General features: G+C 40.3%; 1 protein-coding gene across 11 annotated transcripts in view; it reads left to right on the plus strand.

Annotated features, from left to right (window-relative positions):
- LOC140371470 (receptor-type tyrosine-protein phosphatase delta-like) overlaps window positions 1-12,250 on the plus strand; it is a 517,665-nt gene extending 505,415 nt beyond the window's left edge. For all 11 annotated transcript variants that reach the window (XM_072458636.1, XM_072458627.1, XM_072458628.1 and 8 more), the window contains 7 exons: window positions 4,752-5,037; window positions 5,784-5,962; window positions 6,053-6,179; window positions 6,289-6,414; window positions 7,119-7,273; window positions 7,395-7,530; window positions 7,771-12,250. In XM_072458636.1, the coding sequence (XP_072314737.1) occupies window positions 4,752-5,037; window positions 5,784-5,962; window positions 6,053-6,179; window positions 6,289-6,414; window positions 7,119-7,273; window positions 7,395-7,530; window positions 7,771-7,839 (1,078 nt within the window). In that variant the 3' untranslated portion in view covers window positions 7,840-12,250. The remainder of the gene's footprint in view (window positions 1-4,751; window positions 5,038-5,783; window positions 5,963-6,052; window positions 6,180-6,288; window positions 6,415-7,118; window positions 7,274-7,394; window positions 7,531-7,770) is intronic.
- Window positions 12,251-27,332: the final 15,082 nt, after the last annotated feature.

Below are 27,332 nucleotides of genomic sequence, written 5' to 3' on the forward strand. Positions count from 1 at the left end.
AACGGGGCACGCGGACTCTTGAGATGTTGATTAATTAGCCAGTGCACTGAATTATAACCAGAGGCCGTGGAAAATCAAAAGAAGCAATCACAACTATGATTTGCGCTGCCGTATGGGGTAAAGTCCCTAATGAGCAATTATTGTGTGCTTTTTACTTAACTTCTAACAATCAAATGCCTTTTTTTTTATGTTTAACCTGAAAGTCAAAACAGAACTGCGTTGTTGTTGTTGTGGTTGTTTTTTGCATTTTTGATTGGTTGTTATGATCAAAATGTTTGGCGTTCACAAAGAAATACAATCTGTAAAGGTATTAAGCGTCCAAAAAATCAGTTCAAATGTGTTTTTACATTAGAAAAATAGCTGAATTGTGTGGCTGAAGTTCATACAATCAACCAGAGTAAGTAAAAAGGGGGTTTCCATCTAATACATCCATGTAAATTAAAATAAAAAGAAAGTTTAACATCTGTGAAAATGGCAATTCAATATTTTTAGACAATCAACACACAAAAAACCCAGCACTGCCTATAGTCCTTGTGCTATCTTTGTCCCGTAGGCGTCTGTGGTCGAGCGTCCCCTCAACTCCACAACATGAGATAAAAAAATAAATTACAAAAATGAAAAAAGTGTTTTTAACCCACGCACAAAGGTTAAACCACATGCTCTCATACTTATTCTGATATTTAGACATTTCTTAAACTATTGAGGAACGTTTACATGTTTTTAACTCACACTAGCTTTAGTATCGATTAGCTGGGAATCGATATTTTTGATAATCCTTGTCAAACCTTGATCTTTTTTCTGCTGGTACATCGCATTTAGCGGCCAATCACGATGAAAACCAGCGCCGCCCTCCGCCTTGGGAGATAGTGAGGTAAAAGCTGCTTCTTAGCGACACCGAAGTGCGTTCCCTGCCTCGGCTCTTAGTTCATTGTGTTTTCCACTAACCCGCGGGTCACGTCTGTTTTGCTCCTTCAGCTAAAGGCCTCGCGAGCCGTCGGCAGGGCACGGAACAAGTCAAAAGGACATGATTGAATGCTGGAGAGATCAGTGGCCTTACGCAACCACTGGAAACAGAAAAGAAGTTTGTCGGATGAAGTTGTTTTAGGCCATAGGTTGCGTGCACGTGACATCACAATATCCTTGAACGCTTATAGTTTCAAAAGGAGCTGAAAACGGGTCAGAATTCATAGCGGGCGTTGCTGTTTAACTGCCGGATTGCAGATTTGTTGACTTTGTTGAGTTAGTACAGTATGTGTGATTTACTACAAAAACCGTCTTCTCTGTTTGCACAAATAATCAAAAGTGCATATTTTTTTTCACAAAAGCCTCAGAAAGCGATGCCAAATGTAAGACTGTTGAAAGACTTAAGCCAGAAGGTCAATACGGCACGTTTGAGGAGCCAAAAGTCAACAAATAATGATTCGTTGTTGAATATTTCCTTTCAAAAACGGCGAATCTCTCTTCGCTATTGGCCCTCTGCGATCTGAAAGTGATATCAAATTCTACAACGCAAACACAACCTTTTACAAGCGACAAAAACGACAAACGGATCTACAAAAAGTGTAACGCAAGTTCTAGATCGCAGTGTTTTTCATTTTTGCTACACTTTTTTGCAGATTCCTCACTGGTTCTGTGGCTTCAATCATTTACATGTATTAAACTGACATGAAATGGATTTTTGATTACAATTTTGACTACATATATATCATTTTTATCAACACAAGTTCGGTACAGTCTGGCAAAGAGCGGTGGCAGGTCAAGCTGACAGCAGGAGATTCGCTAACAATACATGTGTAATTGCTTTCAGTGCTCCTCGCGCTTTATCTCCTCAGCGCTCATTGCAGCTGCGTTCTACCCCGTTCTTCCTTTCTCCCGTCCCGTATTCCCTCCACTCTCGCGAAGCATATTAGTCTGACAGTTAATGTGTGTCGACTTCCAAAGCAGCTGGTCGTGACTGGCTGAAAAGGCACCGTCAGGTCATTAGTGCAGCCGCTCCGCCAGCTCTCTCCCCTTCAACTGCCAAACGTTGCGCCGGCTTTTCTTGCTCCGCCTCGCGCGAATACTTGTCCGTGAAGAATATGTCCACGCTGCTGTTACATTGTGAGGGAGTCGCCTTGTGCGTTGGAATCTTTGGAAAAACTGACGTGGAAGTTATAGGCGGCATCTCGTCGTTCCCTTCCTCTCGTCGCTCCTTCTTCCTGTCGTCGCGCCTTCTTCCTCTCGTTGTTCCCGTCCTCTCGTCGCTCCCTACGTCACGTCGCTCCCTTCCTCTCGTCGCTCCCTTCCTCTCGTCGCTCCCTTCCTCTCGTTCCCTTCCTCTCGTCACTCCTTCTTCCTCTCGTCGTTCCCGTCCTCTCGTCGCTCCCTTCCTGTCGTCGCTCCCTTCCTCTCGTCGCTCCCTACCTCTCGTCGCTCCCTTCCTCTCGTCGCTCCCTTCCTCTCGTCGCTCCCTTCCTCTCGTCATGCCCTTCCTCTCGTCGCTCCCTCGCTCCCTTCCTCTCGTCGCTCCTTTCCTCTCGTCGCTCCCTTCCTCTCGTCGTCCTCGTCCTGTGTCTCTGGAGCTGTCAGCGGGGCTCGCTCAGGTCGTCACTCTCTCTCTCGCTGGGAAAATGTCCCCAGATTTACTACAGCTGGAGCAGGGGGAGAAATCACCTCTCAGTGCCTCCTCTGCCCAAGGGCTGAGGTGTTCTAGAGCTCCAAGAGAATCGTTCAAAATGCAGGTCCGCAAAGGTTTGCTTTCTACATGGCACACTTTTACTGTTCCTGTGTAGGACTCAATAGAATGTCAACTGCCAACTTCTTTTACAGTAACAATTAGCAATATATGTATACAATAGTGAGGAAAATTATAAAATGTTCTATTTTTATTTGACCTGATTTAAAAACTCTAGTAGATGATGCAAATCTATAATCTCTAATTGTATCGCTCATGGAAGGGTCTTAAGCGCAGCGGTAATGTCAGCCCTTTTGAAAGTGATCAGTGGATCATTTGTTAAAGCCAATGAGTCTCACACGTGTCTTTAGTGCAGTCTCAGAGCATCACGGCACATTAACCAAACCACGCCTCTAGGGACCAACTTTGCTCCCTCTCGACTTTCACTTCCCAAGCCTCTGCCTGTTCCTCGGAGCAAATGAAAAACAAATGCTCCATCAGAAATAGAAGGCGCTAGTGAAAGCCTCATACCTTGTAGGCATGTCAGCTTAATGGATTGAATAACCTATTTACTTTGGAGCACCAAGTGCAAGGAGTCCTTGTCCTGTAAGTGTTGGAGGAGTTCACAAACAGGGAGCGCAGTGCTGTCATGCCCATAGTAAATAAACTGTCATCACAAACCATCTTTGTTGCTGAGGCATGCACTAATAAAACTGTAATGTGCTTGGCTGTGGGATTCAGATGTCAGCATTATTCCAACGACACGTCCAACAAGCTCGTCTTGAGCTGTTGCACCAGTCGAGGTTAAAGAGACACCAAAACACATCTCCCCATTTCGAGCCTAGTTACGCCTGATACACATCAATGTCTAAATGCGTAGTATGTGTAAAGTGTCTTTGGCTGTGAAATAAATGTGTTCTGGCTTCAGTACCAGTGCAAGAACTTCCACTTTAATGGTCAGTAAACAGAAATGTCTCGTCAATTCAAACTTGTTTTAGAGCCATTGCCGAAGCCGAGGTCAAAGCAAAGCTGCAAAACATGTCCCCGCTCGGTAGAGTGCTTTGTATTCTCTTTACACGCTAATGTACAAATGTGAATCTTAATGCGAGACCTGCCTTTCAGCGCCTCTCCCGCAGCTCTTATGCCATTTAGGTGCACCGCGCTAATCTAATGGCATTAATTAAAGTCAGCTGCACTTCTCCAGAGTAGCTCGGACGCATTAATAAAGCCCTCCAAAAACCATAGCCTCCAAAACTGCATCTGTCTGTCTACTTTTGTTGTTGCATTTTTGTAGTGGCACTTCCCTGAGAGTGCAGAGATAAAGGTTAAATGTTGCAGCTGCATAAGTGATTAGCCCTGATGGGTCTGAGAGCACAGGTGGGATCAGAAGGGGGAAGATTCGAACTGAAAAAAGCCAGAAGCGAGTAACACTGAAAGCTGCATCTGCCAAGAACTCCTCTGCACACCAATCCACTTCAGATTTAATTACGCCAAGAGCCAAGTGGTCAGTCCTACGGAGACTCTCCTGGCAAAGAGTTAAGCCTCCTGTTTGGACTTATCACTTGGTGCAGGGGACTTCTTCAGGTGGATGTGTTTAGCAATAGGTCCAGTCTCACAGGGCAAACGAGGAATGAAGCAAAGTGTTTTTTCAGACCCCACCAAAGAGTGTGCCTTTTTGGAAGAGAGAAAGGCAAAATAAAAAACTGCAAAAAGCAATAACTAGAAGGAAATGCAAGTTAATATTGCAGTGATGATAATGAATACCAAGTGAAGAAAATGGCAAATTGTTTGCTTTGAGTCTAAGCTACTAAATCTTCATAAAATGCTCTTAATTCAAGTAATTGTAGCTTATCGAAATAATAGTTTTGCTGGGTAACAGATGATTTTGATAAAGTATTCATGCAAGATGCCTCTAAAATTGCTATCACCAACCATTAACTGTTTAAGAAATGTATTAAAAGGTCACTTGAATTGCCACATCAGATTAGGACCTTGTTGGTTGACGTAAAGAGCAGTTGTCCTCGAAAGGAATTACGGTATTATCCTCATTAATATTATAATACTTAGCGACACAATCTCTGTCGTCTTTTCCCTGCAGCGCCGGCGTGGGTCGCACAGGCTGCTTCATCGTGATTGACGCCATGATGGAGCGCATCAAGCACGAGAAGACGGCCGACATTTACGGGCACGTGACGCTAATGCGCGCCCAGAGGAACTACATGGTGCAGACAGAGGACCAGTACGTCTTTATACATGACGCACTCCTGGAAGCCGTAAACTGCGGCACCACCGAAGTGCCCGCCCGAAACCTCTATGCCTACATCCAGAAACTGACGCAGATAGAAGGCGGGGAGAATGTCACCGGCATGGAGCTGGAGTTCAAGGTAAAGCCAATTATTAGCTCATGTGAAGCAAGGCAAAGTGCGGGTTTTGTCCTGGACAAAATGGGGCCTGTGGTTTTCCCTTTGCCAGATATTTGACTTACAGTATAAGTCATCTTCGTCCAATGTACTACGGTTTTCATCCAGGCTGGTTCGTCCTTCTCTCATAAAGGGGGTCTTGGTTTCCAAATGAAATGCCAAACATAGGACCTGACTTCCCTGAGACAGTTGCCAGAACAGCTGCAGCAGAACCGAATGTGTTTACAAAAGGATGCTTTTCAGAGCTGTTTACAGTCCTCTGTAAACCTCCTCTGTCAAAAACCTGCCACGTCTTGATGGATTCCTTAAAGAATGACAAAGCGTCAGATTAAACTACGCCTTTGTCCACTCGTGTCTGGCCTGGATATCCATTTCCCTGTTGTTTTATCATATAACATTTGTTCTCCTGCTCCCTCTGACACACTCCGATAGTAATCTCTTGCTAGTTCCATACTTCATTTTCACATGAACAGTGTCGAAGCCAAATAAAACACAAGGCAGTAGTGTGTATATTTCATCAGCTTCTTAATCAGCTTTGGATTCTCCTCACTCGGCTTGTGACTGTTCATAGGACTCATATCTTATCTTGTTCAATCCACTCAGTGTGTCAAACACAGACAGTCACTGGGGAAATAAAGAAACAAGAGCAATGCTACTATGTCTTGCCTCATGCCGTCTCACTAACTGGTGAATATTTCTTTCTCATGCAGCGTTTAGCCAACACTAAAGCCCATACATCGAGATTCATCAGTGCCAACCTACCATGCAACAAGTTCAAAAACCGCCTTGTTAACATTATGCCATATGAATCCACACGAGTGTGTCTTCAGCCCATTCGAGGAGTCGAGGGCTCCGACTACATCAATGCTAGCTTCATCGATGGCTACAGGTGCGTGTCAAAAGTCTTGTTAGTTTCACCTCAATACAATTCTTATTGAAGTGGATCTGAGAGTAGCATTTTATGTTTGTGTTTCTTCAGGCAACAGAAAGCCTACATTGCCACACAGGGGCCACTGGCAGAGACCACCGAGGACTTCTGGAGGATGCTCTGGGAGCACAACTCCACCATCGTGGTCATGCTCACCAAGCTCAGAGAAATGGGCAGGGTATGTTTTCTAATGCGTTTGTGTCACAAGACATTTTCAAATGTCTCAAAAATAAACATTGAACAATTGTGACAAAAATACTGTTTTCAAAGTGCTGTTGTTTCCACAGGAAAAATGTCACCAGTATTGGCCAGCAGAGAGGTCAGCCAGATACCAGTACTTTGTAGTGGACCCAATGGCCGAGTATAACATGCCCCAGTACATCCTGAGAGAGTTCAAAGTGACTGACGCCAGGGTAAGGAAACACAGGCTTTTTCATTTGACCACAGTGGTTACACTTTATTAGGTGTGAATGTATAGATTACCAGCTCTCCTCAGACTGCACTGCTCCTATTTGCTTTGTTTGTAGTTTATCCTAATTTATAGTCTGTCCTTTAATGTTTGGCTTTGCAAAGACTTGGATGTAATTTGCCTTTGCCTTTAATGAAGCTGTTTAAATGGTTGACTGCTAAATGCCCTCTGTCCAAATGTACTTGTGCAGGATTCATTAACTCCAAATGTGGCATATTTGTTTACACGAGACTATGGCCTTAAGTGTAACATGAGCATAAATACATATTTATGAAAATATGACACGTGTCAATGTGTTAAAACAAATGGAGCCGGCAGCGAGGAGCTGCCAGACTTTTAATTCCATCAAAGGCTTCCTTCCTTTGTAGTGCACGTTAACACTCTTCTCAATAGGATTTCTCCTTATCAAGAGGATACAATATCACATGTAATGGACTCTGCTTAAAGTTGATTTGGTAAATACCCTGTCAGGGATGGCCCATCAAAGGAATTAACATCTTCAGTCTTTATACATCATATATTCAGGGAAAATAACTCGCATCTTTGATTTACCCCTTTTATGTTTTGAACTCTTGCACCTCAGTCAAAACCACACAAATATGATGAAGTATAGTATGCTTTTCTCATTAGTGGTTTGTCTGTTCTCAGGACGGCCAGTCACGGACGGTAAGGCAGTTCCAGTTCACAGACTGGCCTGAACAAGGAGTGCCAAAATCAGGAGAAGGCTTTATCGACTTCATTGGCCAAGTGCATAAAACGAAAGAGCAATTTGGCCAAGATGGGCCTATTTCGGTCCATTGTAGGTAAGCAACAAGCCACAACCATCTCCAGATTTACTTTTGTGCAGTACCATGAGGTTTTTTGTGAAAGTACCATGAGGTTTTAGAGGCGTTGCATCATACTGACCTTGTGTTCCTCACACAGCGCTGGTGTGGGGAGAACCGGAGTTTTCATCACACTCAGCATCGTGTTGGAGCGAATGAGATACGAGGGTGTAGTAGACATTTTTCAGACCGTCAAAATGTTACGGACGCAAAGACCAGCCATGGTTCAGACAGAGGTGCGTCTAACATCACACAATAACACTTAACACGGTCAATGGATATCTGTTTCATCAATTAGCTGGTTGCAGATTAACCACAGAATGTTGTTTCATCCAGTTTCCAGGTTTTATTTAGTTCCCCGTGGACGCGAGTACAGCAAAACCAGGCCAATTACACAGATAAAACCGCACAATGGGGCGCAATGACAGCGAAACCCTGATGTACTGACGCTAAATGGCTGTGTTCTTTGTTTGTAGGATCAATACCAGTTCTGTTACCGCGCTGGCTTGGAATACCTGGGAAGCTTTGATCACTATGCAACGTAAGAGAGCCAGTACGGGGGAAGACAAAAGCAGAGAGGGCCCTTCGGAAAAGCAGCAAGCCTCTCTACTGAGCCATAAATTCCTGCTTCAGAAAGAGCTTCTTAACTCCTTGCTAACAACTCATTATGTGTTGGATGTGACGTCAAAAAATTCTAAAAAAAAAAGTTTATTACCAGAGGACCAAGTATAACCCCCGCCCCCCGACAAAACTTGCCTTGTTGCAAAGTGTTAGGAATCCTGACTGTTGAAGCATCACACGGATTTGGAAATACCTTCTTTCTTTTCGCTTCGAGGATTCTTTTTCGTGGGGAAGGGGAGGGGCTCATGAACCCAACACGAAAAACTCGAAACGCATCAGTGATTTTACGAACCATTAACGGAGAGGTACGCGAAGGGACACCGAACTGCTGGGGAGGAAGAACTCACAAATGCACATTGTAAAGAAAATTATCTCAATCAAATACATAACATTGGAAAATAAAGAAGATGACACTGCTTGTTCCACGACAGCAGGACGAGTAATAATAACTACAGACAAAACCCCCTTTTCCCGTCACGATGTTCATCTTTGAAATGTGGGAGCGGGTCACCAGAGATCTATCAAACAAATGAAATTATTGATTTAGTTTTTTAGTACTTTATTATACAGCTGATATGTGCAGATTTCCTTTTTTACACAGAATTATCGCTTCAAATCAAGTGATAAATTGTATTATGTATTTTTTATTTTATGCTGTAGAACTGTTCTGACATACGTGCATTTTTTCGGCAGAGAATCCTTTTGCTTTTTCTTTTCTTTTTGTGTTGTTTTTCCCCCCTTCACTTTGTCGCACTTAGGAGTGAAATTTACTACCAAAATGTAACAAGTTTCGTATTATTTGTCGTTTCATTTTTATGTTTTTGACCATTACCATAATAGAATAACTCACATAAATTTAAACCGGGCTTTGTGGAATCAACAGGGATGAGCAAAGTATGAAGCTGCTGCTATTATCTTAGTTCTTCCATGAAAGAATGATCTTAAGAGCAAACTTGATGTATTGGGTATTATATATGAGCATAGAAATATACACAGATGTCAAATATATGTAATATATATAAATACAAGTATACATATAATAATTTAAATATATTCAGAAATGACTGATTTATACAAAAGATGTTTTAATGATGATTGTCTGAGAAGGTTTCCGTAAATAATGGGGGAAAAGAAGAGATATTTCACTGGAATGCACATCGAAATGTAATCGGAATGAGTGCATCTTTTCTTGTGCAATAAATGTGTTTTTTGATAGGGACTTTTTATTTTTTACCGTCCACTCATGACATTGCGTCTCCCTCGCGCATCACATCACACGGTTTATAATGAATTGGGGTCACGCAATAGGGCAAGGTACAAAGACCGTCAACCACCAGTTTGTTTTCCACATTTAGAGTGCCTTATATTTATGCCTGTTCTTTATTTCTATGTAATCTAGATGTTACGTGTAAAAAAAAAAAAAAAAATGTATGGCAGTTTATTTACATAGAGAGTATTCATTTGTCATACGACAAGATTATATATGCAAATAAGAACATCTTCAACGTTTCATTTTCAGTGGCCTTATAGTGGCTGAGTGAATTAGAATAAGCCGTTTATTTGTTTCCTGACCCTCCTCACGATCAGAGGATGCAATAGTTTAACCTTTTTTGTGTTGTTGTAATGTATAAATAAAGTGAGAGGCGGTGGAACGCGGTTAAGACGATGTGGTCAAGATTCCCGGACGCCTCGCCAAAGGGTTCCTACTTCTTGCCTTAGGTTGCCGAGAGCAGAGGAATAAGAGAATAGCGACATTGATTCTGTTATGCTGACAATCCTCACGTAGCGTGGGAGAAATTACAGTTGGTTTTGTTTGGTTTATTTTTATTCTTTTTATGGCTTTGTGGATGTGCATTCCAGGTGCTTTCTTTCCCTACTCAAGCCACTCTTTATTTGTTTTGTCTGATTAAAGGAACCCTATTATGCATCAATTTTAATCGTGTATATATATTTTAATTATAGTAACATGTCCTTGCTATTGAATTGAAAATGCAATTGGCGAGAAAACACGGTCTGGAAGTGTTAAAAACCTGTTGCTGACCGATACAAAGCTAAAAAAGAGAGCGGCTAACTATCTACAAAACCAGAAATGCTATGCTACGCTACGCAGTGACTAACTATGCTTTTAGCTAAAAAGTGTTAAGAAAATGGTTGCTAACTACAAAGCTAATGACCAGTTTGCACCTGTTTGATAGTTACTAAGTTTCCACAAAACCAGTGGACTGACGCAAACGGTTGCTAACAGCTACATAGCTAAAATATCAATTCACAGCATTTCTCACTGCTAACACTCCATAAAACCAAAAAATGTTACGCAGTGGACTTTAATCCAGAAAGTTTGTGTGTGTTTTTGTTTTTTTTAACGGTTGCTAACAGTAATTGAGCAACATCAACAAAAGAAAGAAAGAGTTAGCCTTTTGCTCGTCAATGCTAGCTTAGATTGACAAGAGAAGTTAAAGGTATACACATCTACACTCGAAAGAAAAGACAATAATTGCAATAAATAAATCATGCTAATTATATATATATATACTTTTTTTACAGTAATTGAGCAACGGCAACAAAAGAAAGAAAGAAAGAAAGAGTTAGCCTTTTTCTCGTCAATGCTAGCTTAGATTGACAAGAGAAGTAAATGTCAAAGGTATACACACCTACACTCGAAAGAAAGACAATAATTGCAATAAATAAATCATGCTAATTAAATATATACTTTTTTAACTGTAATTGAACAACAGCAACAAAAGAAAGAAAGAAAGAGTTAGCCTTCTTCTCGTCAATGCTAGCTTAGCTTGTCAAGAGAAGTAAACTTTAAAGGTATACACACCTACACTCGAAAGAAAGACAATAATTGCAATAAATAAATCATGCTAATTAAATATATACTTTTTTTTTAACAGTAATTGAGCAACAGCAACAAAAGAAAGAAAGAGTTAACCTTTTTCTCGTCAATGCTAGCTTAGATTGACAAGAGAAGTTAAAGGTATACACACCTACACTCGAAAGAAAGACAATAATTGCAATAAATAAATCATGTTAATTAAATATATACTTTTTTAACTGTAATTGAACAACAGCAACAAAAGAAAGAAAGAAAGAAAGAGTTAGCCTTCTTCTCGTCAATGCTAGCTTAGCTTGTCAAGAGAAGTAAACGTTAAAGGTATACACACCTACACTCGAAAGAAAGACAATAATTGCAATAAATAAATCATGCTAATTAAATATATACTTTTTTTTAACAATAATTGAGCAACATCAACAAAAGAAAGAAAGAGTTAACCTTTTTCTCGTCAATGCTAGCTTAGATTGACAAGAGAAGTTAAAGGTATACACACCTACACTCGAAAGAAAGACAATAATTGCAATAAATAAATCATGCTAATTAAATATATACTTTTTTAACTGTAATTGAACAACAGCAACAAAAGAAAGAAAGAAAGAGTTAGCCTTCTTCTCGTCAATGCTAGCTTAGCTTGTCAAGAGAAGTAAACGTTAAAGGTATACACACCTACACTCGAAAGAAAAGACAATAATTGCAATAAATAAATCATGCTAATTATATATATACATGTTTTTATCGACACAAAGCATAATAGGGTGCCTTTAACATGTTACTTTGGTCATAATTGTAAAATCAAAGTGCTGTTATTTATTGTCTCAAAGGTCCATATTACAATCTGTCTTTAAACATTGCCCATCTGTTGTTTTTGTCGCATGCATGACAAAACGTGGCCTGACGTGGCCTGGTATTGGAAGATTTGCACTTTCTCTTATCTTTGTACTATGCACTGCCCTATTGATTCTAAACCCAATAATCTATTACTTGAAACCATCCATAAAAGGTTATTCAAGTTCACGTTGTGTGTATGTAAATAACACAAAAAAGTCATCAATTATCAACGGAAAAAAAAAGACAAAAAAAATAATTACAAAACAAACATTTGTGGGAAAAAAAGCATCCGTCCTGATGCCATGGCGACCTCCCGCAGACGATTCTTCAGAGGATTTACCCGACCATTTCGTTCTTGTGGCTCAAGCTTGGAGTGTCATTAACAGAAATAAACGTTGTGTTCTCTGCTCTCTCTCTCTATCTCTCGTCTGGATGCATAGACTGATAAAACTAAATAATGAAATTGTAAAAAAGAAAAAAAAATGGCTTGTTAAAAAGATAATACCTCTGATTAGTTGTAAGTTGTTTTATTTTGAATGAAAGGAGTGCTTTTTATTTTCTTACTTAGGTTCCATTGGTGGCGAGAGAACGTCTGTATGGAAATCAGTTCTTTGCTGACACAAGTTCCATTTGTTATAAATGAATTCTATTAAAAAATGTCAGTGTTATGCATCGCCGTTTCACTTGTTTCCCTCCACCTCACTTTAGCCGCCAAAGACTGATGAAGCCATTTTACCCCCCGCTGCCCCGACCCGACATATTAGAATCCACAGTCGGGAGTTGAAAAGAGGAGATTTGAATAGATTTCCATTGGCTCGGGTTGTGGCTGTCAAGCGACGTCAGCTCCATGAATTATCAAGGGAGCGCTGGGTTTTGTCGCCGCGCACGCTCTTGACACCGTGTTGTGACATTACATTAGAACACATCCGACTGAAGCTCCGCGCGACGCCGCCGCTCGTCCCGGGCACAATTATTCATTTGAGAAAACACATTTGGAGATTTACTGGGAAATTAGAAGTAATGACATCTTCAGTGTCGTCGTGAGACACAATCATCAAATACTGCTGCGGCTGTGAAGGACGCAGATAACACCGCTATGCTATACTTCATAAGAACCTCATAAGAACTTCATAAGAACTTCATAAGAACTTCATGAGAACCTCATAAGAACTTCATGAGAACCTCATAAGAACTTCATAAGAACTTCATGAGAACTTCATAAGAACTTCATAAGAACTTCATAAGAACTTCATAAGAACTTCATAAGAACTTCATAAAAACTTCATAAGCACCTCATAAGAACTTCATAAGAACTTCATAAGAACTTCATAAGAACCTCATAAGAACCTCATAAGAACTTCATAAGAACCTCATAAGAACCTCATAAGAACTTCATAAGAACTTCATGAGAACTTCATAAGAACTTCATGAGAACCTCATAAGAACTTCATAAGAACTTCATAAGAACTTCATAAGAACTTCATAAGAACTTCATGAGAACCTCATAAGAACTTCATAAGAACTTCATAAGAACTTCATAAGAACTTCATGAGAACCTCATAAGAACTTCATAAGAACTTCATAAGAACTTCATAAAAACTTCATAAGCACCTCATAAGAACTTCATAAGAACTTCATAAGAACTTCATAAGAACCTCATAAGAACCTCATAAGAACTTCATAAGAACCTCATAAGAACCTCATAAGAACTTCATAAGAACTTCATAAGAACCTCATAAGAACCTCAAAAGAACCTCATAAGAACCTCATAAGAACCTCAAAAGAACCTCATAAGAACTTCATAAGAACTTCATAAGAACATAAAGAAGTCATATTTTCAAAAGTCAAAATATCAACAAAACTTTACACCACTTAGCGATATTTTTACTTTTCTTCCCAAAGGAGATTGTATTGCTTAACCTGGAATGTCCTTCTGCGTTAAATGTGTCTATCTCCATGGTTACAAGTGAGCAACGCCACTAGGCCAAGTCACAGGTAAGGTCCGTGGAGCGGCGACCCCGTTCTCATTAAGAATGGGTATTTGTAGCAATACACGCGATCAATTGAAAAAATGCAAGATAAGTTACAGTGGAATATTCCAGGTAAAAGCAATAACATCTCCATGGCAACAAGCAGGTGGCGACCAAAGGAAGTTACAAAGTGCACCTTTAAAAGAAGTCAGTGTCAAATACAGAATGAAGTATAAATCCAAACAAAGCAACTCAAATGTTATTATTCAAGACATTATCTTTAAAGGTGCTCTATGCCACTTTTCTAGTGAGGGGTCCACCACCTGCTTGTCTCCATGGCGATGTCGTTGCTTTGCCTGGGATGTTCTACAGTACAACATGAAATGATGCCTCTATGGGATGTATTTAGAGGTTGGCTGCTAAAAAAAAACAAGATTTCTACTTGCGAATGGGGTCGCCTCTCCATAGATCTGACCTGTAACTTGGCCTGGTTGTGTCACCTGCTTGTCTCTATGGAAATATAGTTTAAGGACATCTTGTGGAACATTTCAGGAAACACATTATGTAGAGAAAAGCACATGGCGAACCCTCATTTATGTATTGTGTTATAATATATATAGAAAAATACATATATAAGTCGCACTGGAGTATAAGTCGCATTTTTGGGGGGGAAATATAATATATCTTTCTCCAGAAATATTAGAGTACAACTTTAATTCAGGTGTTCAATACCTCCATCTATTACCACGTCAACTACACAACAATCATAGGAGAATACAGCTTATGTCTGCTGTGAAACGCAGTAAAAAATGACTGGACACGTTTTAATTTCACTCATAAACTGATTGAAAATTGCGGTAAATCTAAGTGAGTGCTAATGGAAAAATAATGCATTTTGCAGTTTGACGTATTTGTCACATCAATCCTTTCCTTCACAGACATTAAACTCTGATATGCATATTAAAATCTCACACTGTATGCACGAGAACAGCAATAAGGAACATTTCAAAAAACAATATGAAAGGCCTGACAGCGGGGAAGTGTTTGCAAGTCAATAAGTACCTGCCTGGAGGATTACAGTGCAGCCAGACTCCTCATATCCAATTAGAAAATATGATTGTGTGCCGTAACAAATGACAGATGGTGACAGAGCTGACACATGTTTCTTATGTTTTTATAAGTCTGTAGATGTCAGGGGTGGTGGATGAGAAGAAACAATAAAACAGGCCAGTCATGGATTACCTTTGTCCAGGGGTTTCAGAAGGATGAAAATTTAAGACAGACGCTAAAGCAATTCACAATTGAAAACGAAATATTGTGGTTTTTGGAATGGAAAAAAAAGTCTTTAAAATGTTCCACGGAAACAGGAAGTTGAAAGGCAAGGCAAGTTTATTTGTAGAGCACATTTCATACACAAGGCAGTTCAAAGTGCTTCACACAACAGGAAAAATGCTTTAAAATCACAAAGAAATGACAGAAACAGAAATACAATAAAATTAACTAAATAAAAAACACCTAGCCAAATCCAAATTTATCAGACCACATTGGCTGCATTCCAGACACTCCTTTCCATATTTATTTGACTTTGCAGCATGACAGGTGTCTCCGGGATGGACACATCACTTTTAGATCGATTTGTTCCCATATCTGCGCGCTTTCTGCAAAACTCACGAATACACTGTACAGAAAAGAATCAACCTTGTCATTTAAAAGGTAGATCATGTAGATATTGTATTTCAGATTTTATAAGCAGCTGTGTCCAGAGTTTTTATTTGTTTTGGGGTCAGTTTGCTCTCTCTTAACCAGGCATGTCCAAACTACGGCCCGGGGGCCAAATGCGGCCCTCTGCCAAATTTTTGTTGGCCCTCCGGCTTCCTGCTAAGTTGGTCTAAACAACAAAAAGTTGTACTTTTTACTGTAAAATTTGAAAAAATCAAGCATTTTGATGTTATATAGACCTAATATTAATGTTCCAAGTCCGAGGCATCAAAACTATGTCGAATACAACATTTAATTTGACTGGTTTGACATAGTCTGTTTGTTTGTGGCCCTCTGCTCCGCATAAGTTTCAAAACGCGGCCCCCGGTGAAAAAAGTTTGGACACCCCTGCTCTAAATGTGGAAACAAAACACTTTTCCAATCTGCCCCTATATACAGTCTATATATATTTTCATTTAACCCACTTCATCCATAGTTTTCAATGGGGCAATTATCTCCAAATCCATTTTTCTCCCACAAAAACATAAAGACCAGCTCCACATTTTAGTTTAGACAATGTTAAAGGTCTCACATTAGAACAATGTAATTTTATATAACTCTAGTTAGTGCTATATATATATACTGCTTCTTCCCCAGCACTATAACCAATGGGACCATTATTATTATGCATCTAAGTTCCAGTATAAAGTAAAAAATGACTCTAGAAAACAAAGTACAAGAATGTTTCGTAGTTATATATAACATAATAACACACAATTACCATTATAAATTAACGTAAACAACTTCTCCATTGCATTATAGGCCAAACGTATCTTAAAATGCAAGTGACAGTTTGAACAACTCAAGCTTGTTCACACGTTCTCCTCTCCACTTCATCACCTCCACTACATTGACAACCGCAGTCTAAAAGCACAATCATTAGAACGCCATTACAAACGGCGCTGTAGCCGTCCACCGCAGAGGTCAGAACCGCTTTTACTCATCCACGGCTCCGCGTCCAGCTTCCTCTCCACCTCATTAAGCGTCAAACCTGTCAAAATGCCACGCACATTTCCGCTCCTTCGTCCTGGCACACATTCGGGACACGACTTTCCCAGCTGCCGTGTGCCAAAAGACCATTAGGATTGGCCATAATGAGCTGGAATAGACAGGCCGCCTCAGCGCTGGAGAACGGCATTACCCCCGCTCAGCCACGTCTAGGAAAATGCCCATAGATTATTGCATGGCACGAGTAATTATAGCCTTCTCCTGTTTCGGACAAATCGAATGGAAATTGGATAAAAACAGATTTGTACGTTTCTGGAGCGATCGCGCTTTTCGGCAGATGTTAGATTCTTAAGGAGCTCCTTCCCTCTGTCCTGGATTTCTTGGCGTTTTTTTTGGTTTATAACGCAACGCTGCAGCTCAGATGTGTTGAGCAGATGTTCTGTCTTCGTCCGTCAGCAGTTTTCACGGAATCATGAAACCAGCCGGGCGATCACAACAGTATGCACAAGCAATCCATTCATCTAACGGTCTTCTTCTGTAACTATGCACCGTTTCTGGTGGAGAGTCCAGCGCTTGTCTCCACGGAGCGGGCAAGATTATACACGCTCTCAACGAAGACGTATGTTTGAGCACATTTGTAATCAAGAAAACATAATTACACACGGTACAAAGCTGTGTATTCCAAGTACTCGATATTATCAACAAGTCACTCCAATCACGCATAGGGTTTTGCTGCTGCTTTTTCTATTGATTGCCAATAACATACAAACAAGCACGTGCAGTGATTTGGAGCCGATATATGCGATTTCACACGTACAATAACTTAACAGAAGCCGAAATGAAATGTAGATACGTATATTTGTGCCTTTTCAATTCAAATACTTAAGAGTTAAATTAACGTATTAGATTACTTCATGTGTTAGGCAAAATTGGTGACTCTAAATTGGCCCTAGTGAATGAATGTGGGAGTGAATGTTTGTCTGTAATGTCTATGTCTCTGTGTTGGCCCTGCGACGAGTTGGCCACTGTCCAGGGTGTACCCCGCCTAAGGCCCAAAGTCACTGGGATGGGCTCCAGTCACCCGCGACCCCGAAAGGGAACAAGCGGTAGAAAATGGATGGATGGATTACTTTAAAATCTTTCCATGGATCAACATGTGGAAAAAGGTGGTGAATCAGGGTTAAAAAAGTGTATTTCATTCATCCTTTTCATGGTCGACAATCGTCAGTTATCGTTGCAATATTGATCCAAAACAACTTACAAAAAGAAACTAGCCAGTTTGTCTGGTTTAAACGGAGGTGCTGATTAGAGTTTACAGTGTGTCACATTAAAGTGCTGCACTGCCGGACCACCCTGACGCCCGCCTGCTGAGAGGAAGGTGTCAAGAAGATTCAGGTAATTGATAATCGTTACTATTCAAGAGTATTGTTTGTACTTTTTTTAGATGAAAAAATAAGTACCGTATATTCTGGACTCGCACCAGCCAAAAAATGCATAATAGAGAAAAAAAATACACATATAAGTCGCACTGGAGTATAAGTCGCATTTTTTGGGGGGAAATATGTGATAAAATCCGAGACCTAGAACAAATTAAATTAATCAACATGTGAAAAATTGCCAGTGTGAAAATAACGAGTTAAATCACATATAAGTCGCTCCGCAGTATAAGTCGCAAACTATGAAAAATTAGTCGCAAACTATGAAAAAAGGTGCTATTTATTGTCTGAAAAATACGGTAATTTTAATTTAACCTCTTCTCCTAAAAAAAAGGGGGTTTTATGCCACATTGTCACATAAACATTTCACATTCATAAAGCCGAAAGCCGATTTTCAATGATAGCTATGCAACGCCAAATCCAACGTGAATCGCCAATTAAGTTAAAAAAATTGAATAAAAACAGAAGAACGACGTATGTGGAGCACTAGTGTCTTGAACGCAAACTTTAAATCCAACTTTCTGTGATTCAATGACGATGGAAACCGATTACAAGCCAGTTCAGCGCTTTCTAAGTAGATTTTGCATGAATTTCTCCTTTAAGTAAAAAAACAAACAAAAAACACGCCATATTAATCCAAGACCTTTGTCCCGCTGTGTCTCATATTATCATTCATTAGTAGTAAATAGCATTGCCATTCCCCACATCCGCGCTCGGCTCAATGATCTGTGGGCACATAAAGTCGGCCCCGCCTCCTAAAAACCCAAGAAAGCCCATTTTATTCCCCTTTAATTACCACGCAAACAATTCCCAATTTAGTTTTATTCCTCGACATACTTTATACTATATCAGGGCTTTCGTTTCCTCAGCGGACTCGCCTCGCACCCTTGTCGCCGATCTACCGTCACCACCGGCTCTAAATCAAATCAAATCAATTTATTTTTGTAAGGCCCAAAATCACAACAACAGTCGCCTCTGAGGGCCACAGGGAGAAATGAATCAACAATGTCTGTGGTGGCGATGAAGTCAGACAATGTCTGTGGTGGCGAGGGACGATGTCCCAGGGTCCTCTGTCCTTAGACTCTCCTTCTCGGCCAGGAAAAACTACAAAAAAAACCTCTTTGGGAAAAAAGCGTAGAAACCTGGAGGAGTTCCAGTGAAGGAGAGATCCGACTCTCACAGACGGACAGACGGACACGAGGGAGACTGGAGCTGGACCCACTCTTCAGGCAGAAGAGGGACCGTCTGAGTCGAGCTGGACCCACTCTTCAGGCAGATGAGGGACCGTCTGAGTTGAGCTGGACCCACTCTTCAGGCAGAAGAGGGACCGTCTGAGTCGAGCTGGACCCACTCTTCAGGCAGAAGAGGGACCGTCGGAGGCGAGCTGGACCCACTCTTCAGGCAGATGAGGGACCGTCGGAGGCGAGCTGGACCCACTCTTCAGGCAGATGAGGGACCGACTGAGGCGAACTGGAGCCACTCTTCAGGCAGATGAGGGACCGTCCACACAGGGCAGGGACCACTTCACCAGGGGAGGGGCATCTGGGTCCACAGGTCCTCAGGAGTGAGAGAAAGAAAAGAAGGCGGTGAACAGTTTGCAAGTGGAATCAAAAAATAAATATTGTTTGATAGCATAAGTAGTCAGAAGAAGAAGAGGATAGTGCTCAAGCTGTCATACTTCCCCCAGCATAGTTACTCCTAGGGCAGCGTAGCTGAAGCTGTGGGTTTATCTTTCTGTTCCTAACTAGTCTGACCATAAGCGATTTCGAAGAGGAACGTTTTAAGCCTGGACTTAAATGAAGAGACTGTGTCAGCATATTTAACATGGGTCGGGAGCTGATTCCATAACACAGGAGCTTGGTAGCTAAACGCTCTACCTCCTACTGTACTTTTAGAGACTCTTGGCACCACCAGAAGGCCGGCATTCTGAGAGCGAAGAGCTCTGTTTGGATGATATGGTTCTATAGCATCTTTGAGGTAGGATGGGGCCATGTCATTTATGGCTTTGTAGGTCAAGAGTAGAATTTTGAATTTGATTCTAGACTCGACGGGGAGCCAGTGAAGAGACTTCAGCACTGGCGTAATGTGCTCTCTTCTTTTTGTTCCTGTTAGTAATCTTGCTGCTGCATTTTGAACCAGTTGAAAGCTTTTTATGGAGCTTTTAGGACACGCTGCAAGCAGGGAGTTACAGTAGTCTAATCTAGTCGTTACAAATGCATGGATAAGTTTTTCGGCATCACTTTTAGGCAGGATTCTTCTGATTTTGGCTATGTTGCGCAAATGGAAATAGGCTGTTTTACAAGCTTGATTTATATGAGCTTTAAATGAGAGCTCCTGGTCAAATAAGACTCCAAGGTTTCTTACAGTAGAACTAGAGGCTACACTAACATTGTCCAGTGTGACTATCTGCTCAGATAGAGCGTCTCGTAGATGCTTAGGGCCAAGCACAATGACCTCGGTTTTTTCAGGGTTAAGAAGCAGGTAGTTTAGTGTCATCCAGGTTTTTATCTCCTTCACACAAGTACTAAGTCTGTCTACTTGATCGCTCTGATCAGGTTTCATTGATAAATACAGCTGAGTGTCATCTGCATAGCAGTGGAAGTTAATGCCATGCTTTCTGATAATGTTGCCTAATGGTAGCATATAAAGAGTAAACAGAATTGGACCGAGTACCGAACCCTGTGGCACACCGTAAATTACTTTAGAGCTTGGTGAGGAGCTCTGGTTTACATTAACAAATTGGAACCTATCAGATAGATAGGATTTAAACCAGCTGAGGGCTGTTCCTCCAACACCTACATCACATTCTAACCTCTGCAGTAGAATGTTGTGGTCAATGGTGTCAAACGCTGCGCTGAGGTCCAACAGAACCAGGATTGAGACCAGTCCATCGTCAGCGGCTAATAACAAATCATTTGTGACTTTAACTAGTGCAGTTTCAGTGCTGTGGTGGGCTCTGAACCCTGACTGGAAAACTTCAAATAAGTTATTGTCCTGCAGGTGGCGACAAAGCTGTTTTACTACAACTTTTTCAAGGATTTTAGAGACGAAGGGAAGATTTGAAATAGGTCTGTAGTTTACCAATAGGTCGGGATCTAGATTAGGCTTTTTCAGAAGAGGTTTAATGACTGCATGTTTGAAGGACTGTGGAACATAGCCACTTTCGAGTGAAGTATTTATTATATTAAGAATAGGGTCTATAATTAGGGGAAGAATGTCTTTGAGGAGTCTGCTTGGAATGGGGTCTAGGACACAAGTTGAGCTTTTAGAGGACATAATGGCTGAAGTTATCTCTGCTTGATCAACAGCTGTGAACCTTTCTAGGTTTACAGGTGGATTTATATGGGACGTTAGATTTACAGCTTGGGCTAGTTCAGGGCTAATAGCGGGGGTAATTTCATCTAATTTATCTCTGATTGTTTTTATTTTCTTATTAAAAAATAGGAGGAAATCATCAGAGCTTAGTGTAGCTGGGATTGAGGGCTCTACTGCACTGTGACAGTTTGTTAGCCTAGCTACAGTGCTGAAAAGGAATTTAGTGTTACTTTTGTTGACTTCTATTAGATTTGAATAATATCTGGTTTGGGCCTTACGCAGAGCCTGCTTATAGGACAGCAGGCAACTTTTCCATGCTTTTAGGGATTCTTCGGTGTGAGAGCGACGAAATAATCCCTCTAACTTTCTAACTTTTTGTTTATGTGAACGCAGTTCTTGGTTGTACCATGGGGAGGCGCGCTTTGGCCTAATGACCTTCTGTTTTAACGGCGCGACAACGTCAAGAGCAGACTTCAGAGAATTCATGGTCAAGTCGACACATTGATCACTTAAACTGGGACTAAAGCTGTTCTCAGCAGGATCACATGACATGTCACTGAATATTGGCTCTATTATTTCTTTGAATTTTGAGATAGATTTTTCAGATATTGTCCTTTTCATTATAACTTTATTTTGTGGGACTGGATGATCTTTAAGAATAAACTGAAAGGTAATTAGGAAATGATCTGACAATATAGGGTTTTGAGGGAGGACAATGAGGTCACTAATCTCTGTTCCATACGTTAGGACAAGATCCAGAGTGTTCTTGTGAGTCGGTTTATTTACATTCTGAGTGAAACCAATGCTGTCTAACAAGGCGCTGAAGGCATTACTGAGAGCGTCATCACTCATGTTCACGTGGATATTAAAGTCTCCAACTATAACTATTTTATCCCAGGCTAACACTAAGTTTGATATAAAGTCAGAAAACTCTGTTAAAAACTCTGAATAGGGACCAGGAGGTCGGTAGATAACTATGAACAAAACTCCTTTTAGGTTTTTCATATTTGGACATGTGATCGACAGCATAAGGCTTTCAAATGAGTGAAATGCATTGTTAGTTTTAGTGCTCATGAGTAGGCTTGAGTGTGAGATCACTGCCACACCACCACCTCGGCCTGTGCTCCTGGCAGTCTGAAAGTTAACATGGGTGGGTGGGGTGGACTCATTTAGTCTGACGTAGTCGTCTTGTTGAAGCCACGTTTCAGTTAGAGCTAGAAGATCTATGTTGTAGTCACTAATTAATTCATTAACTAAGAGCGATTTGGAGGAAATTGCTCTAATGTTTAGCAGTCCACATTTTACGTGTTTATTCATTTGTGTATTTGTGTCATTTGTGATTGTTATTTTCCTTAAGTTATTTGGTCTGACGCCTGAAATATTTTTTCTGAGATGTGACTTTTTGGCATTATTTGTACGAGGGACACGAGGGACACGAGGGACACACACAGTCTCTATCTGTCTTGAATCTGAACACTTCACATGTAACAGAACGGGCGAGAGTTCAGCGACAGAGAAGCGTCTTGAACTGCTGCTCTGCACCTGGGGCTCATCCCTAGATGGTCACTCTAGCAGCACTATTCCACGTAGGGCTGCACAGCTGAGTAAACGAAATATAGCACTTCCTGGATTTTGGGCTAGAGAAGGACGGAACGACTCGCGCGGGGAGTCTCAATCAAACTCAATGGCCGTGAAGCGCCCGAGCTAACGTTAACTTGGCGCCGTCGTGCAGCTTCGGAAAGGAAACGACGCCGTGACCTTTAGCGCTTTGATGCAGGGGAAGTGAACACAAACAAGCTGGAAAGTGCACTGCTTATTAGCGACGACAGCGTGAGCGTTTGTGTATTGGTGGATATGGCAATTTAGCGTTACAAGGAAAACGATACGCGATTGTGATATTATTGATGATATTTTGCGGTATTTTATCACATTTGACATTTTGATTTCTAATCGTCAGCTTGGTATTTTTAACTTTAAACGTCTGTCAGTTAAAGCATGTGGTTCAGACATTTGTGTAACTGTGTTTGGTGTTAAATAGCATTGATTAAAAGTCCAGTTTGTTTGTGTTTAAGTTTAATATTGGAAGCCATTTTTTTTTTTTTTTGTACGATTTTAAAAATTTTGACTGATCAATATGAGGAAAAATATTATAATTTTTTTGTCATATTATATTTTTGTTCAACCACATTTTAAAGAAAGCTGTTGCTCCTTTTAAAGTGTCGAGTAGAGACGTGAGAAAAAGTGCACAGGAAAGTGTTGCTGCTTTTTTGTTTTGTTTTTACAGTTATTTAGAGTTTCATTTGTTGGAAAAGTTGAAGTTGCATGGAACTTTTGAAACCATGTGTTACAACGTACAACTTACTTCCATCACTACTCACATTAATATACAGTACACAATACATAATATGCTCCACAGGGCTATCAAAAGTATTGCTGTACTAATTAACACAACTCTAATTTAAAAGATGTACCCTATGTAACATTTACGGTGGCATAGATGCAGTCAGCAATGCGTTATTGTCAGGGTGTGGTCTGGCGGGGGGAATTATTATGCATTTTAAGGACAACTAAGACACAACTGAGACACCATAGAGGCTGTTGACATGGCGTTACCTCAGAAAAGTAAATGAATTGTTCTGTTTATTAAATACAGCAGTGCTAGCATCATGGTAGCATTCAGCCTACAGATTGTCCTTGGATAATTATACAAATGCTGCCCTTTTTAAATATAAATATGAACATTAACTACCTAAAATCCTACCTAAAGTGTTGTCCACAATGGCTAATCACAGAGAATACGCATTTTGCTACTACCTCTCTGGTACTGCCTTATTTGAGGAATATTGGCACCAAAAAGTCTTTCAAAAAGTTTATTTTTGTTTATTTTTTCAAATGTCAGTTATAATTTAGTTCCAGTCCTTGATTGTCGCTGCATTTCGAGTCTGCCCAAATTCTTACACTAAGTTTGAAAGCAAGAGAGTTAAATCAAAAGTATGAATGAATGACAAGGACTATTCGACTCGGATTATTCGAGTATCCAGATACCTTCAGTCTCCTTTCTCGGAGTAAATAAACATCTCTGGGGGTTTAATGTGGCACCAGTTCCAGTGCGCTCTCACCTCTGCCTCTCCCTGACAACACAAAAACCTCCAGCAGAAATGGGTTCGGGTGGAGCCAATTTAAGTTTGCAGCACACATCAATTATCCTGCCGTGCTGGGGGAAAAAACGCTCAGGAAATATCATTTACGAGCGCGGCGACAGGTTTAGTTGCAACCTAAAGCAATAATGCAGCGTGGCTTTGGGCCTTTCATAGACTGCCACTCCACCGGCGCATATAAGTACTAACGCTATATGTCCTGACCTCTATGGGACACTGTGTCGATTATTGTGGCTATGCTTGTGTGGAGAACTTCATTCCCTAATCAAAATAAATGGCCAGAGCAGCAGAAAGTGAATGTAACTAAGCCCCCAATAGACCAGGAGTGAGTGAGGGAGGGAGGGGGTGGGATGGGAGGGGTCCGGCCCACAAACAAATCCATAACGTTGAGGTAAATATAAAGAATCAGCATTCTCTCACTATTTGAATGGCGCTCAACCCCAGCATTCCATTTTTTGACAGGAAGTATTGTCTAACTCACACAGTCAATATGTTTTTAATTAGAGGTGGGCAATACAGCAATACATTTACATGATATTGTGAATTTTTATTTTGAGCATGTGCAACATTTTAAGTTTATGGTTTAAAAAAAAGGAAGCAGATTAAAAAAAAATAAAAAATACAAGATCAATCTGGTTGTAATGTCTTGTGATGAAACCAACATTGGACCACTGTAAAATATATGGTTAAGACTATAGCAAACTGCCAACTGACCAAAATGATCAGATAATATTAGATCAAATATAACAATATAGCTGATCCATGGGTCTTAGAACCTGCTCATCCTGTTGGTAAGATGTTGTGTTCTGAGAGGAGATATTTTAAATCTACTTTTATGAGCATTTTACCGTGTTACAACAGCGTTCCCTCATCATTAACTGACTCAAAGTTGTATTTCTATCGTTTCATGTTTGAGTAATCCTGTATTGTCCTGTATTTGAGGCTCGAGTGTTTTCCACTTGACTCTATTCAGTCTTAAACAGAATGTCAATGGAGCCATATCTATTACTAAGATGTTATTAAAGTAAATATTGTGGTTTACAATGAACAGAATTTAGAATAATGATTTACCTTTTAGTTTAATACTAAATGCCTCCCCCAAAACGCATAATAATGTAGGTAAAATATCAGTTCTCTCACTGAATCTCACTGACTGTTTGTAAAATATCCACCGTGAATTTGTGTCTTTTACAAATCTATTTTTCATTTGAAGAAATAGTCTACTTTGTAAAAAAAAAACAAATGTCAAAATTACCTTTAAAAAAAGACAAAAAACACCCACTTTCAATTGAAGTTTTTCTTTTACCAGTCAACAAAGCCCTGATCAGAGTTAGATTTTCAATTTAACAATTTTGAAAGAAATTCCACTTATCACCAATTATTGCCAGCAACTCCAAACACATTTCAGCTCATCTAAAATCAAGTGAAGAGCGACAGGAACGCTTCAAAAAGAAAAAGAAGACGCCAAATCCTATGCAAATCACTCTGTACAGCAGTTATACGATGTCTTGTGTTGCAATACAGTCTCTCCGATCCCAACATGATGCCACCTTAGTTGTCCTAAACATTTCATTCAAGTGTGTAATTAAATTGTCGTGAAATTAAATGATTTTCTTCTCTCCCTCTAGCAGCTGGTGGCCATTTGACTGTCAGCTTGTGTATAATTTCAGCAGATAGTGCCGACAGTTTTTTGCTTTGAGGCACTAGTTTCCTCACAGCGAGAGTGCTTTTAGAAAGGCCCGGCGTACACAAGACAGCCATTCACACTGCCCATCTCGTCCCTGACGTCTTCTTCACAACACTTCTGAATGTGGCTGCGCAGGCCATAATAAGGGTTAGAAGTATCTATAGAGACACGGAGCGGCAGTGGACGCTCTCGGACTGTCGGGTTGAACGGGCAGAATTTAAAATGGACCGAAAACCAGCAGCAAGATGGAAAAAAAAGATGATTGAAAATAGACATAAAGGTGTTTTACGATTGGGGAACGTCAAGATTTTCCAGTTAATCGATGGTGGTGATTATTGGTGGTGAACACTTTACCCGTGAGTTGATGGTGAGGGTTTTAAAAGTAAAAATAAGTCCTTTTAATTCAGCATGTACTCCGAAAATGTAAACACAAATGTAAAGTTAATGCTGAGAATAGATGAATGAAAGTACTGTCTGTGAATGATTTGTACTGTATTTTCCGGACTATGAGTTGCACCTTTTTTCATAGTTTTGGCCGGGGTGCGCGCTGGCAACCGCATTTCACATGTGGATTATTTTCACACGGACAAACACAAGAGGGCGCTCTAGGCTCTAAGTGACGCAGAAGAAGAATCTGCACTTCCTCTACCTCTGGAGTTTGTGGAGTTGTTTAGAAGTGACACAAAGGAAGAAGAATTCAATGGATTTAGTGATTTGGGGTAAAACTGATGCTTTGGTAAACTTGTTAGCATGTTCTTTATGCTATAGTTATCTGAATAACTGTTAATATGTTACGTTAACATACCAGACTCTTATGACAGTTCGTTGTCTGTGCGTCATGTAGCTGAAGGTGTTAGCGTTAGCATACATACACCTATTCACCATGTTCTCTAATCTTAATTATTTAAATTGTTTTTCAAGATGAAATGTCTGTTCTTGGTATTGGATTTTGTCAAAAATATTTCCCCCAAAAATCCGACTTATTCTCCATTGCAACTTTTTCTTCTCTATTGTGCATTTTTTTGGTACGACTTATACTCCGGTGCGACTTATAGTCCGGGAAATACGGTAAATATAAATTAATTTTCAAATGTTTGATCTCTGTGTGCTGCTGCTTGTGGTTGCTCTTGAAAACTGTTGGTACATTTAAACGAAAAAGTTGTTTACCCAAATTATATTAGATTAACTAAACTCTATCGTTCAGAAAGCTTGATTTCATGAACATGGATAAATACTAGATGAGGTGGGGATAGCAATTGGAATAAAAGAAAATGTAAAATGTCACTGCTGCTCGGTCCTGGTGTCAAACTAAAGTAAAGTTTTATCCTGTGACAACCCGATTTACCCTATAAACACACAGACTGAAAGTGGGAGTGTTTAGGTTCAGAAATACAGTCATCAAATGTCACTCTTATAGTATATTTCACGAAGCTTTTAATTTATAGAAGTGGTCATATCAGCTTGTTTCCTCATCACTG

This window comes from Eucyclogobius newberryi, unplaced genomic scaffold, assembly GCF_026437365.1.
Source record: "Eucyclogobius newberryi isolate DKJ021-1_F unplaced genomic scaffold, fEucNew1.0.hap1 SCAF_22, whole genome shotgun sequence".
NCBI lineage: Eukaryota > Metazoa > Chordata > Actinopteri > Gobiiformes > Gobiidae > Eucyclogobius > Eucyclogobius newberryi.